This window comes from Leucopleurus acutus (assembly GCF_964270905.1).
Source record: "Leucopleurus acutus genome assembly, chromosome: 2".
NCBI lineage: Eukaryota > Metazoa > Chordata > Mammalia > Artiodactyla > Delphinidae > Leucopleurus > Leucopleurus acutus.
Window position 1 is genome coordinate 119,499,478 of NC_139143.1, and position 14,471 is coordinate 119,513,948.

The following is a 14,471-nucleotide window of genomic DNA, read 5'->3' on the forward strand; positions in this document are numbered from 1 at the left end:
GTCTGAGCAGAGGGAATCTGTTCCTACTGGGCAGCAGTGGTGGCCTCACTGAAAACGAGTCTGATTTCTGGGTCAACAGTGAGACGCTGTTGTCGTCCTCCTCTGGACTTCAGGGACACCTGACATAAGCGCCGGGCTTCCTGTGGATACTCCTTAGCTGCTGGTGTGTGTGCTGCATTTGCGGCATCTGGTTGCAGTGCACCTCTACACACCTGACCCAGGGGTACTGCAGAAGAGGGGCAGACCCAGATGGTTAGGGCCGTGCAGGGTGCGTGGGGATGGAGCGTGTGGTCAGCCCCTCCAGATGGCTGTTCTCTTGCTCTCTGTGCGTCCCCTGCTCAGCCAGTCCCTGCTTCACTCCCGTGACCATCCAATCCTATGAATCATAGGGCTTAATCAGTAACTGCCTACATGCTTGCCCCCTGCCCCAGCTGCTGGTTTCCCAGGTAAGTGATGAGCCAACCTGACATCAATTCCCCCTATAAATGGTAGCCTCCTTCTCCCCCAAGAAGCGGAGGTCGCCGCCATGTCCTGCCTGCCGTCTGCCGGATGCGGTGGACCCTTTGTTTTGGACGTGTAAGACCCCCTATCCCCTACCCAATAAGCCACTGATGCCTCTGTCACTGTGTCCCGGCTCTTTCCTCAGTCTCAAGGCCGGGCAATTACAAGGCTTGCAGGCCTGCAGGGTGCAGCCCAATAGATGTCTTTTTGTGGTTAGAATTGTAAATTATATGCAGAAAACCAGGCTTCCTGTTTCACCTGCTCCTCTCAGCACTGGCAGAGGAGCAGGCTGTCCTGAGCTGCAAACACCTGTGAGGTAATTTGTATCAAAACACTTTGTAATTTCATTATGGAGGGTCACATGGACTCTATTCCAATTTTCTGGGAAGCAGAGCTGCTCTCACAGCACTTTTCCCTCTCATCGCCACATGTTTAGCCCAACCCCTCAAGTACTTTCATAGAGGAATAAAGCAGGCGATTCTAGCCCATTCACTACCTGGGAGGCAGTCTGCATGGGCTCGGTGGAGCAGCTGGGGTTTTGACAGCCAAGATTCTGGCTAAGACTTATTCCAAATCCTCTAAATCTCATCTCATAGGTTTTCATAGAGACAGGCTCAGAAAATGTCCCTTCCTTTCCTTTTTACAGTTAGACTTAAGTTCATACCATTCTTTACTCTTAGTAACCTGCTTTTTCTCCCTTTCCTCCCCCCAATATAATAGAAATAACTATTGAGACAACATTTTACTTCGTCATTGAAACAGAATATACCCTTTTCAATCACCTGCGAGATTCAACTGCAAAAATCTGAATTTCTCTAACCTCCTAACCCTCTATTCAGAGAAAGCACTCTCTTTCCTTTGGACTTCGGGCTGTCTGGACTTCTCGTTTTGTAGTCTCCTTTATGAAACCTTTGTAACTCCTGCTTCCTCACCTGCATGTATGAGGAAACCAAAGCTTATTTCTAAAGACATGGATTTCCAGTCTTCTAACCAGACGCACTGGGTTATTCCTGCTTCCAAATACTAGAATCTTCAACTTTTATTTTTTATAGTCTTTGTTCTTGCTTCTCCCAGAGCTCAGGTGCCTCTCATTCTTCCATTTGCCCAACTCTTTCTCAGAAATTCTTAATGTTCTTTGGATCCTACGGAGACCCTACTGTACATATAATGGCTATGGACCTTCTTCTCAGCAAAACATTCATTCACATCTCTACAGATGCTCAACATCTGTTAAGGAAAAAGTTTACACTCTGTCTTTAAAGTATAAAGGATTCCATTAGAAATTTACCACATAAGGAATATATTCAATCAAATGTAGAAGAAAGGCATACTGATTACCTTTATATGAGAAAGGATATATGTGTGTTTAGAATAAAAGAATGGTCGCAGATGTATTAATTTACAGAGGCTACTGTAACAAAGTAACACAAACTTGGTGGTGTACCTAACAATAGAAATTTATTCCCTTATTGTTCTGGAGGCCTGAAGTCCAAAATCAAGGTGTTGACAGGGTTGTGCTCTCTAAAGGTGCTAAGAGGAGATGGTCTTGACTCTTTTAGCTTTGGGTACCTTTAGGGATTCCTTGGTTGAGGCTGCATCACTCCAAGCTCTGCCTTCTTAATTACATCACCTCTTCTGTCAGTCTCCACTGTTTGACCTTTATAAGGACATTTGTCATTGGATTTAGGACCCACACAGACAACCCAACGTGTTCTCATCATCTCAAGATCCTTAACTTAATGACCACTACAGAGACCTTTTTTCCACATAAGGTCATACTTATAGGTTCTGGCAATTAGGTTGTAGACACAGGATTTTGGAGCCACCACTCAGGGAAGAGTAAGCTTCCTGAGGGCAGCTTTTCTGGTAAATATTGAATCTTTAGCTACACACAGGCTACTGTTCCTTTGAGATCTGGGGATGTCACATCCCCTTCCCAGTTTGATCACATGGATGTTTTTAAAATGGAAAAGAGCATGGACTTTGGATTTAGATAGTGTGATATTTTAGACTAGGCTCCACCAATTTCTAAGCTGTATGACCTTGGAGAAGTTACCCTAAACTTTAATTCTCTAATTTTGAAATGGGAGTAACAATACCTACTTCAGAGTAACTGAGGATTAACTGAGATAATGCATGGATTAGAATGCTTTTGGTTGCCAGCAACTGAATACCTTACAGTGTCTTAAACGGAAAGGCCTTCTTATTAAGTTTAGAGATAAGCTATCCAGGATTGATTTGGCAACTCGGGCTCATGTCATCTTTTGCTCTGCTGTCTCCAGTGTGTGGTAATGGTTCCCCCATGGACGCAAAATGGATGATAAAGCTCCTATTAAAGATGCTGTGGTATATTACCCACCCAGGTCTCCCTTGGGACCAAAGCACTCAGATGGCAGAAGTGTTGGTCTCTGATGGCCTATAGTTGGCTCCCTCTGCAGGAATTGCCCTTGGCTGAAGGAGGTTGTCTCACCCAAGTTTAGAGCCACTCCCCGGGAGCACCTCATATCCAGTGCTGGTTAATGTGGGAGAAACAAAATCTTCATTCTCTTGCCTCAATTGAGACAACCCATCAGGGACATTCCAGCTCTATAACTCCTGACTGGCTGAGGCTTCAGCAAATGCATCATAGCTCAAATTCTCCCTCTGCTCAATCCTGCTTCCCTGTCTGCTCACAGGCATTGTTCTGGAGAGCACTCCTCACTCAACGTCCTGCATGAAAATCTCAGGGTCTCACTATGTGTTTCATGGGCAAGACTATCTGTGATAGCAGGGTATAGGAAGGGGTCTGTAAAATGGGATTTTAGGAGCTGGGACACCCATTGGCCAGCTGGCAATGAGCCCCTGGAATGTTGTAGTCATGCCATTGTTACAACTTTTACCAGAGTTGAATTGGGATGTGATACTAGAGGCCAGGAATATACTGGCAGGGGCAATATATCAAACGTTGCTGATACAGCCAGATGGCAGAAAAAGTTAGGACCGGGCCCAGGACTTAACTAAGAAAAGCAGAGCTCCAAGAAAGATTGAGTTTTCAACCCTGACAGGTCTGCCACCCCAAGGTTAGGGTCCTGAGTGATGCATCTGAAATCTTGAATCCTCAGATCTCCCTCAACTCACTGGACCTGCAGAAGTGACCTAATCCTCCCTGCTAAAAGCTAGCACTGCACTCCTTGCCTGAAGAGAAGGCAGAGGCTTCTGCCTGGCAAGGAAACATGTGCCCCCTTGAGATGTATCCCCACCTCCCCTCCTGGCTACCAGACCTATAAATAGGATCAATTCACATCGTACACTACCCAGAGACATGCTGGGCCTGCTGCAGGAGGAAAGGGACTATAGGCCAAAAGAGTAGCAAAGACTCGATCAATATGTACAGGATCTGGAGGATTATACATGGGACTTGATACTGAGGGTGCTGATGGGATAAAACCTATCCGACTTTCAATCAAGGAAGAAAAGAAGTGGTTTCCATTTGCATGGGATGGATCATTGTATACGTTTATGGTTTTGCCCCAGGACTACATTAACTCTCTTACTATTTGTATATGTGACCTGGACCATCTGGACATTCCTCAGAACATCACGTTGGTCCATTGTATCCATAAGATCATGTTAATTGGACTGGAAGAGCAAAAGTGGCATTTGTTCTCTGGAGAATGGTAGAGAAACCCATCACAGGCCTACCATATTAGTGAAGTTTTTAGGAGTCCAGTGGTCTAGGGCAAATCTGTCCCACAACCTAGTTTTGTAAGTTTTATTTGGAACACAGTCATGCCCATTTCCTTATGTATTGTCATGGTGGCTTTTGTGCTACAATGGCAGAGTTGGGTAGTTATAACAGGCTGTTTGGCCCACAAAGCCTGAAATATTTACTCTGGCCCTATATAGAAAATGTTTTTGATCCCTAGTCTTGGGCATTCCAGGACATCCCTTCCAAAATAAAGAACACATTACTGCATTTCAAATTTTCTAGCACGAAGAAGAAAACACTGTGCCTAGTAGTCTCTCCAGGTTTCCGAGGCGTCATGTTCCACTGGGATATCCCAATGGGAATATTCACCCAACCCATTTACTGAGTGACAAAGAGGGCTTCCAGTTTTGTGTGGGCCCAGAGCAGTAAAAGGCTCTGCAACAGGTCCAGGCTGGGTACGAATATTCCTGCTACTTGGGCCATATGAATCAGCAGAGCCTATGCTATTAGAGGTTGTCTCTGATTGTGGAAGATATGGGATTTATGGTAAGTCCCAGTAGGAAAATTATAAGACAGACTCCTAGGATTCTACAGAAAGTCTATACTATCTGTAGCAGAGAATTACTGACCATTTGAAAAATAGCTCCCAGTGTGTTATTGGGTTTTGGTAAAGACAAATGTCTGACTAAGGGGAAGCAAGGGATTCTGTGGTGGAGCTGGTTTCTATCAAACCTATCGAGTATTACCGTCTGGCGGCCTAGCAGCAATCCATTGTAAGATGGAGGTGATAGATCCAGGATTAGGCACAAGTAGGGCTACAGGACACAAGAAAGGCATATGGCCCCAATCTCCACGTCATACACCACTGCTTCAGCACCTCTCGTGGCTGTAAGAGCCACACTCTTCTTATGACAGTGGTGATGGGAAATCCTTCTAACGAGTAAAGCTTCAGGAAATGCCCCAAAGGGTCATCTACTTTGGGGGAAAAAAGTGGTTTTAGATAATATATATAAACTCATGGGCAGTGGCAAATGCCCTGATTGGTTGGTAAGGATTCTGAAAAGAGAAAGATTGGAAGCTGGGGAGAAAAAAAGAGGCTTGTGAATGGATCTGTGCATATTAATCATGTTTTCAATTTTCTGTATTTTATGTTTTGACATCTTGGGGGCCTTAAAGACCCAGGGAGAGATTGCTCCTCCCACAGGTAGCTAGTACCTAAAGAGAGAAAACAACTTACTTGACAGCATGCCTCTCATATGCAAGTCAACCACCTCCTTATTGAACAATCAAACACCAAGCCAATACTTCCCCTGCCCTATGTCAACCCAAGGCCAGGAACCAGAGAGCTAGAGATAGCCCCTATGCCCCAAAAGCCTGCTGGAATTATTCAAACCAGACAACCTTAAACTATTTACTCTGCCCTGCCTGGTCTTTACAGCGGTTACCCCAACAAAACCTAGGCTTTCCCCGAGCTTCTGCTTCTGTCTCCTAACCAAAACCTTATGTTTCCATTGTGGCCCTGCATGGCATGGCTTGCCCCCTTTTCTCAGGAAATGTAGGTAATAAATTTTTTTAAGTTAAAACCTGGGCACAAGTCTCTGTGGGAGTGGTCATTAAATGTGAATATTTTTGTATTGCATAACATCTACCAAAGGGCATCAACCATGGAAGAGGCACTGGCCAATCAAGTAGACAGAATGACTTGGCCAGTTGATGTCAGTCGGCCTCTGTCATTGGCAATCCCAGTGCTGGCACAATGAGTTCATGAATAGAGTAGTCATGGTGGCAGGGACAGAGGCTATGCATGGACCCAAAAGCATGGAATCCTGCTTTCCATTACTGATCATAACTGTTGCTAACAAATATCCAACTTTCTAGTGGTAGAGACCAATATCAAGTGAGATCTTTATGGCACAAATCCTTGAGAAGACTAATCAGCTACTTGGCAGCAAATTGAATGCATAGATTCTTTTCACTCTGAAAGGATCAGTGACTCATCTTAACTAGAATTGATATATATTTTGGATATAAGTTTCCCTTTCCTGCCAGTGGGGACTCAGCCAGCAGCACTGTCCAAGGGCTTACACATTAATCTCGCATAACATTACTCAGACTAAGGGACCAAAATACCTATTTTAAAGGAGATGTGGCAGTTTGTAAATGACCATATGATCCACTTGTCCTAGCACATACTGCACCATCCAGAAGCTGCTGGCCTGATAGTGATGGAGTGGTTTTTTAAAGGCATAACTGGGGCTCCAGGTTGGGGATGATACTATGTGATGATGGGGTATCATCCCCCAGGATGTAGTACATTCCCTAAACACTTGATTCTTATATGGTGCTATGTCTCCCAAAAGTAGAACACGTGGATCTGGTAAACAAAGTGTAAAAATAGAAATGGCCCCACTTACCATCATCCTAGTGACCCACTTGGGAAGTTTGTGCTTTCCCATCCTCTCAACTCCAGGCTCTGTTTGTGTAGAGGTCCTATTCATAGAGAGGAGATACTTCCACCATGGGTTTAAAGTGAGAGTAGTTTAAAGTGAAAGCTACAGGGTTGTACAATAAGCAAATTTGACAATTCTCAAGAAAGGCAGCTGTTTCCAGCCCACTACACAGCCAAGAGAGAATCATAATCAGACTGAAACCACAGGACATTTATGAAGGGGAAATGACATTGTAAAATGTGACAATGCTGTGAGTTTTAATCGAATGGTGGAGAGAAGCAGTGACACATATAAATCAAATAATTGGATTCTTAGAAAATCAAAGACATTGAGTGCTGAAATAAACTTCTAGTTGAACCTTTTATTTTACATGGGAGGCAGGTGAAGCAAGAGAGGTTAAGAGGCTTGTACAAGGTCTTATATGGATAAGTCGGCAGTGGATCCAGGACTAGAACCCAGGTCTCCTGACCCCTAGGTCCAGTGTTCCCTTCCTCTTCTGTGGATTCAAATCTCCAGTTTTCCCTTTTAACTATGTGTGGATTAGGCCAATGTTAACTTATTCTGCATTCTACATGCACACCATACAGAGGCTGATGAATAGCCTACAGACATTCTGGTGGCTGGGAGAAGTCACGTTAGCATTAAAAATTCATTATAAAATCAGCCCAAATAGACAATTAGACAAACTGATGTCAACCTAATTGGCTCAAATTAATGCAGATCTACTGAGATTCTGTAAAAGTTTATTAAAAAAATTTTTTTTGCTGTTTATTATTGACCCACACGTCTTCATTAAAATCACAAAGGTATCAGAGGTCTCCCTTTCCTTTGTCGCACAAAACCATTTTGAATGTCATTGAATGTTCATTTTGGATTAGGAAGAGGATGTATTTAGAATGCACCAAATGCCTCAAACTAACTTCTCTATGTCTTTGGGGACCAATAAAAGCTTATATACATTTTGCTGAGCACATTTCCCTTAACTCAGCAAAACAATTTTTCATGGCGCTTAAATTATGCAAGTTTTTTCCTTTTATGTGCCTTTATGAAGATAAAGCATCTAGAACCACCCAATATCCAAGGACCTAAGAAAGTAATTATTTTATATTTCAGTAATATTAGGGGGCACCAGATGAACAATACATTGGAGTTTAGCATGTGTTTGTTAATTCTGGGACTGGGCTGGGTTTAAAATGGAGTGAGATCATAGTAATAAAACCACACTTTAAAGCACTCGTCATGTAACACTAATGACTGTACAATGTACTCTCAATCAATCCTCCATCAACCTTATGAGATTGGTACTATGGAAGGATTGCTAGCTTCCCCCCAGTATCCATCCTCCTGTCCTTGTTTAGCTGAATACTTGGCTGCCTGAAAGAAAGACTAGATTTCCCAGCCTTCCTAGCAGCTAGGTATGGCCAAATGACTAAGTTCTGTTTAAAGAGGTGCAAGTGGAAATGCTGTATGAAACTTCTCATAATAGGTATCTTTCTCTCCTCCACCTCCTTCTTGGCTAGGATACAGTTGTGATACTGAAGCTTAAGCAGCCATCATAGACCACATAAGAAGCTATGTGTTGAGGATAGTAGAGCAAAATTTAGAAGACTGGGACCCAACGATTATGGAGTAGCCATACCAACTCTTATCTGCTTACCTTGAAACCTCATATATACTGTAGAGAAATTCTGTCTTGTCTAAGTCACTGTTATTTGGGTTGTCAACTGAAACGAATCCTAACTGATACACTGAGGCTGTCTGTCCTGAGATGTACTGTAAGTATAAAATACACAGTGGATTTTGAAGACCTGAAGAAACGATTGTAAAGTACATCATTAATAATTTTTATATTGATTACATATGGAAAATGGTAATATTTTGGATATACTGGGTTAAATATATTCTCCTGTTTCCTTTCACTTTTTAAAATGTGACTACTAGAAAAATTTAAATTGCGTATATGGCTCATGTTTATATTTTTATTGGACAGTGCCAGGCTAGTGCTGCTTTGCTCTCTGTATCTGCACTAGAGAATAGGTGAGGTACCTGAGGCTAAGAGGAGCCGTACAACTTACCCAAGTTCCCATGTCAAGTCAATGATGGGGCTGGATTCATGCTCAGAACTCTCTAGAGCAGCCCCAGTGCTTCCACCATTGTACCACAGTGCTTTTCAACTGGTGTCACTGGTTTCTGGCACAGCAGAGAGGATACTGGCCCGAACATTCTTTTTTTTTTTAAATAAATTTATTTATTTATTTTTGGCTGTGTTGGGTCTTCATTGCTGCGTGCGGGGTTTCTCTAGTTGCCGCGAGTGAGGGCTACTCTTCTTTGCGTGCGTGGGCTTCTCATTGCGGTGGCTTCTCGTTGCAGAGCATGACCTCTAGCCATGTGGGCTCAGTAGTTGTGGCTCGCGGGCTCTAGAGCACAGGCTCAGTAGTTGTAGTGCACGGGGCTTAGTTGCTCCGCGGTATGTGGGATCTTCCCAGACCGGGGATCGAACCCGTGTCCCCTGCATTGGCAGGCGGATTCTCAACCACTGCACCACCAAACATTCTGAAGCCCCAAACATTCATTCTTAAAGGCAGTAACTGCTGGTTGTTTGAAGAGTGTTACTGAGTTTTCCTCAAAATACATTTATATTCTGATAAATTTTATAGTTTTATTTTCAAATTGTCTATTTCCCAGTATATAAAAATAGAGTATAATCCACTTTACTTATTCTGTGGAAGAAGGACATATTTTTTATTTGGAGATTGCCTGGCATCCTCAGCTTTTGTGATTTCTCCCTAAAGACAACTGTAAACAGGAACACCCGGTCCAACTAAGGTAAAGAGACATCAACCTAGCTACCTATTGTGGGTAGCCAAAAACTGCTCTTGCTTTACTCACAGGATCCTCCATTATTCTGCCCCTCTGTTAGACTAGACACTATTTTCTTGAGGGTCACAAAGACATGGCAGCCACAGTCACCAAATGAGCCTGGATGTGATCATTTTAATCTCTTTCTCTCTGTATAGAACTGCCAGTACTGGCCAGAAATGGTACACAAAATACTTAATTGCCTACAGAGCTACAGCATGAAGCTAACAAGCTGCTCATTAATGCACCCATTGCATGCTCTCTCCTTCCTGTAGATTCTGTTCCTGGTTTAGAAGCAGAATTAACAAGTTTTTTTCTAAGAGGCACATCAGTCCTATAGCAGTCAGGTATTTGAACATTTAACTTCATCTTGCAAATCATTACAGAAAACACTTAATGGCTCTCTGCCCAGACCTGACCCCTGCAGATCCCATTTGTAATGACCGTCAAAGACAGATGGTTCACCATCAGCAAGTACTTTTTGCATTCGGCTTCTAAATATGGGAGTGGTTGGGCAACTCTAGGTCGTTAGACTTTCAAATTAAATACCTTCAAAGATATATTTCACTAATGCAATAGAAGGACACTGTGTGCCTCTGACAGTGGATGCTAAGCTCAGAGGGACAAATTCCTGCTCACATAGGATATTTGTTGAGGACAAAATGAAGAGACTGCTACCAACTGGTCTCTTTTTCATTGTCATCCTATCCACTAGGTATCAAAAAATGATGCTTAAGCCTGCTGCACATTCCAATGCAATATGCCAGCATGTTTTCTTTTCAGCTAAATCTACATGCAATTTCTACTTCCTGAATTAACTTACTCTAAGGAGGCTCTTTGTGTGTGTTCTTTGTTTTAGATCAGAGTCCAGTTAGTGTAAAAGGGCGCAACTGCTGGTTGCAAGATATTAGGGAAGTAAAGAGACTGTAATAAATTGGAGCTTTCGGCCTCACTTAGAAGAACACAGATGTAGTTGTAAAAACATACACATACTGCACGGGCCAAAGGAAAACACGTCAGCTTAGATTCTACTGAAAAGCAACCGGTTTGTGACCTTGCCTATAAATCAATTCATTAAATGTCCTTTGTAGAGTCTGGATCTGAGGTTCAAATGTGGGGAGGGGAGGTGGAGTGGCAATTACTTTTTAAAATCCCTCGTGATTCCGATATCCTGTCTGCGCCTCTGGTTGAGAATAATCAAATTCATCATTAAACAGTTCTCACATAAAATATATTGCCTTCAAGGCAAGCTCATTCCCACTTATACTTATGAATTGCTTCCTTATGTAGCATGCGTTTTTGCTGTTTGTTGCAGACCCAGATCACATTAATAGAAATCCAGTGTGATCTGAAAAGAAATCAGACATCTCTGGTTTTACAGCTGTCTGGAGACAAAGGCTGCCTACCTGCTGAATTTCAAGTACTTCCAGCCTCTCTCTATGGCCTATTTTGATCACACTGCTTTTCCCTGGATGGGGTGGGGGAAGGAGGGAGGGAGGAAAGCACCTTCAGATATTGCCAAGGCACTCAGGCCTGCCTGTCATAGGCCTTTATTCTGGGTATAAGAAAGGCAGACTATCTTTAATTTGCTAATTTTGCCTGAAAGCTGTCAACAGAGACTGAGGAATGATTTGATTATTTTTCAGTTTGCTTTTCAATTAAGATATTTTCCTGTCCTTTTTTTTTTTTTTTTCTGACAAGCATTTATAGAGTAGTCCAGGTCTAATGATTAGTTGAGTTAGGTTGGGGGTAGTGAACAAGGCTTCCAACAGCTGTGAAAGGTAACTGTGATAAAAAATATCCAGAGACTGAAGGGAATGTGAGCCCAAGTTCAAATCTAGAGAAAAATACAATACATAGAGAAGATACATAGAGAAAAATACACACTTTCAGTGTCATTTTCCCCAGTGTTCAACAGCCGGCTGACAGTGTTAACAGGAAATTGTCCCCTAATACCCCTTTTCCTTTGTCTACAGAATAATGGGAGTTTTGAATTTTAGTTGGGCCCACCGGCTCTAAGAAACAAGCTTCTCTTGCAGCTTAGGTATGGGAATGTGACTGAATTTTGGATAGCAAAATATAAGAGGAAGTAATACTACTTCTTACTACAATTTCTTGGAAGTGTTCTTAAAGGAAGGAGGTATGTTCCTTTTCTCTTTTCTTCTCCCCACTAGTTGGAATTCAAGTGGTGATGGTGAGAGCTGAAGCAGCCATCTTGGGCTGTGAAATGATTCTGGGAATGAATAGCTGCATGATGGAGCAAAAAGATAGGAGGAACTTACTTCCCTAACATCATGGAGGGCCTTACCGTCCTTAGCCCCTCTATCTGGACATTTACATAAAGAAAAGCAAGCTTCTGTTTTGTTTACATTACCTGGCGGGGTAGTGAGGGAGGCAATTTTTTTTTATCATTCACAGCCAAATCTTTTCCAAACTAATACAGAAGGAATCAGGTAGACGCACAGAAGCAGGGCTCGGACATTCCTTGTGCTATCCTTTTGAAGTAGAGAGGGCTCAAACATCATCACTATTTCACTTGTGGGAAACTCCTTCAGAGAGGTTAAGTCCTTCCTTCCATCTTCTTTCTGTCTGATCTTCTGTCCCTTCTTTCCAACCCAGGTCTCCAGCAGGTGTAGTCCTCCTGGTTTGCCACTATCACACCTCACAGTACTTTACTATATTCTGCCTTTTGGTCTTATGTGTTTTGTAGACTGTGGAAAGTTGGGGATGGAGAATGTCTCTTTTGTAAATCCTTCTCCCACTTATGCAAAACAAAGCATTCCTTAAGTTTCAGGGAATTCCCTGGCAGTCCAGTGGTTAGGACGCCGCACTTTCACTTTCACCGGGATCAATCCCTAGTTGGGGAAAAATGTGAATTAATTTGGAATACATTTCTGAACCCCACTCACTATACCATTTCCTCTGTTTCTTTTCACTCTCATCTTTTTAGACTTTCTTTTCTTTAGAGAAAATATCTCCACAGGGGACTGAATTATAACACTCTCTAAAATAAGGACTATTAACTTGAGGAGGGGAAAGAGGGAACTCTGGGGAGTCCATCAACTCTGCAAAGTTTTGTGTGTGGGAATATGAGCTTTCATCTGGAGGGAGGGTCCAAAGCTTTCATCAGAATTTCAAAAAAAACCCACAACACCCCTTCCCCCACTGGCCTACAGCAAAAAAAGAAAAAAAAAAAAAACTGGCTAAAATGACACCTAAACTTGTTGTTGGATGGGGGTAAGGAATAAGGCCTAATAGACAATTCAGTTCATAAAGAAGATAAATCTACATATAGATCTATATGTTTTCAATATCTAATGTTTATTTTTTAAAGAAGGCTTAACTTTCTCTCCATGGTTTCAAGGAGTTACCTTAATCCTTAAGCCCAACCAAAGAGGCAACCAAACTGAAAAGATCAAAAATAAATACACTGGGAATAAACTGAAGCAATGCTTTATTGTGACCACAAAGCACCAATTCAACAAGGCATTGACACACAGAGATTGAACAAATGTCTCTTTGAACAGAGATGTAGCAAGCCCACTTTTTCAAGTTCTTAAAAACAAGTACTCAAATTGGAAATCAAACAAAGCATCAGAGCAATTAAAAAAATATTACACCATCATGAAGGAATATATATATAAAAATATTCTGTACTAGTAACAAGGCTTTTCAATCTATAACTCTTGGCAAATTTCTTCAGAAACAAATTATTATAAATACAAACCATAAAGTGAAAAAAAAATGCTTTCTTCAGAAACAAAGAACCAATTTTAAAGCAGATCTATGCAGAAAATACCATTACCCCCATGAAAGCTAGCTGAAGATGGATGGATGTCCCCAAAATACAACAGAATTTCTCTTTTCAGAGCTACAGTCTGCTCCTGAAGGGGCCATGATGCATGTCCGTTTCAAACAGCGCAGCATATCCCAGTGAAACCTTAATAAGGTCAAGTGGAGGACCCTCTACAAAAAAGGGTGTCGGCAATTCCATCCAAATAACACAAGCTCTAAGGAGCAGAGGAATTCAAGGGAGGCACAATCCCTTTCTCTTTCTCCCCCTCCCCAAGTTCTTGCTTTTGATCTTCCCACATCTGTAACTGAAAGATGCTCATACCATTCGATTCTTTTTTCAGGAATTTGGGAAAGCAAACTATGAAGAAAATCCTCTTTGTGGGGAGGGCTGTCTAATCTCATCAAAAATCATTCTATTTGACAAACTCCACAAGGTAAACCATCCTGTCCACATGTCCTCGCTCCTCCTGGCTGAGTTCAGGTCAGCCGATGGATTGCCTAGTCTATCCAATAGGATAACGTTTCATTTGATTGAGATTCTTTACATATACACATGTATGTATTCTGTTTACAAAGTTTCATCACATGAAACTAAATTATGTCATTATGTATTTTTTGAGGTCCAAGACCCCAATTTGACTATACTATGAAGAGTTGTTCTTTAAATGCTTTGTCTGCAGAGGTTTTACGTGATACTCATAGATTTTCAGAGCAGGCCCCAATTTTAACTGAAGTCCTGTCAACACATCATTTCTTGTCATCAGTAGCAGGGATTTTCCATCAATTTCCTGTAATGGAAGCAGAGGGTAAAGCTCAAGGACAATGAAGAAAAAACGCAAGGTCAAAGGAAGAAGTCATATTGCTTGTCTCCACGCTAAAAACATTATTTTTTTAATAGTGCCAAAAATGGAATCTTCTACTTTTATCTTCCACCTTTTACATTTATTTTGGAGTTAAATATAATCTATAGCTGATCTTGTTTTCAAGATCACATCACAAATGTCACCTCTTAAGAAACTGACAGCAAGCTTGGAGTATGTACCCTGAACGATCAAAGATGCTGCTTCTGAAAGGAATAATGACACTTTCCACTTGTAAAGTCTGTTGAAGTTTACGCAGAATTTTTGTCTAATTCCAAAACAAACCCTATAAATTAGGACAGGCAGGGATTGCCATCT

At 41.9% G+C, this 14,471-nt stretch overlaps 1 protein-coding gene across 1 annotated transcript in view; it reads right to left on the reverse strand.

Moving 5' to 3' along the window:
* Window positions 1-12,270: 12,270 nt before the first annotated feature.
* The window catches only part of SAMD13 (sterile alpha motif domain containing 13), a 48,591-nt gene continuing 46,390 nt past the window's right edge, over window positions 12,271-14,471 (reverse strand). Inside the window, exon 4 of the mRNA XM_082834724.1 lies at window positions 12,271-14,081. Coding sequence (XP_082690850.1) covers window positions 13,938-14,081 — 144 coding nt within the window. The 3' untranslated portion in view covers window positions 12,271-13,937. The remainder of the gene's footprint in view (window positions 14,082-14,471) is intronic.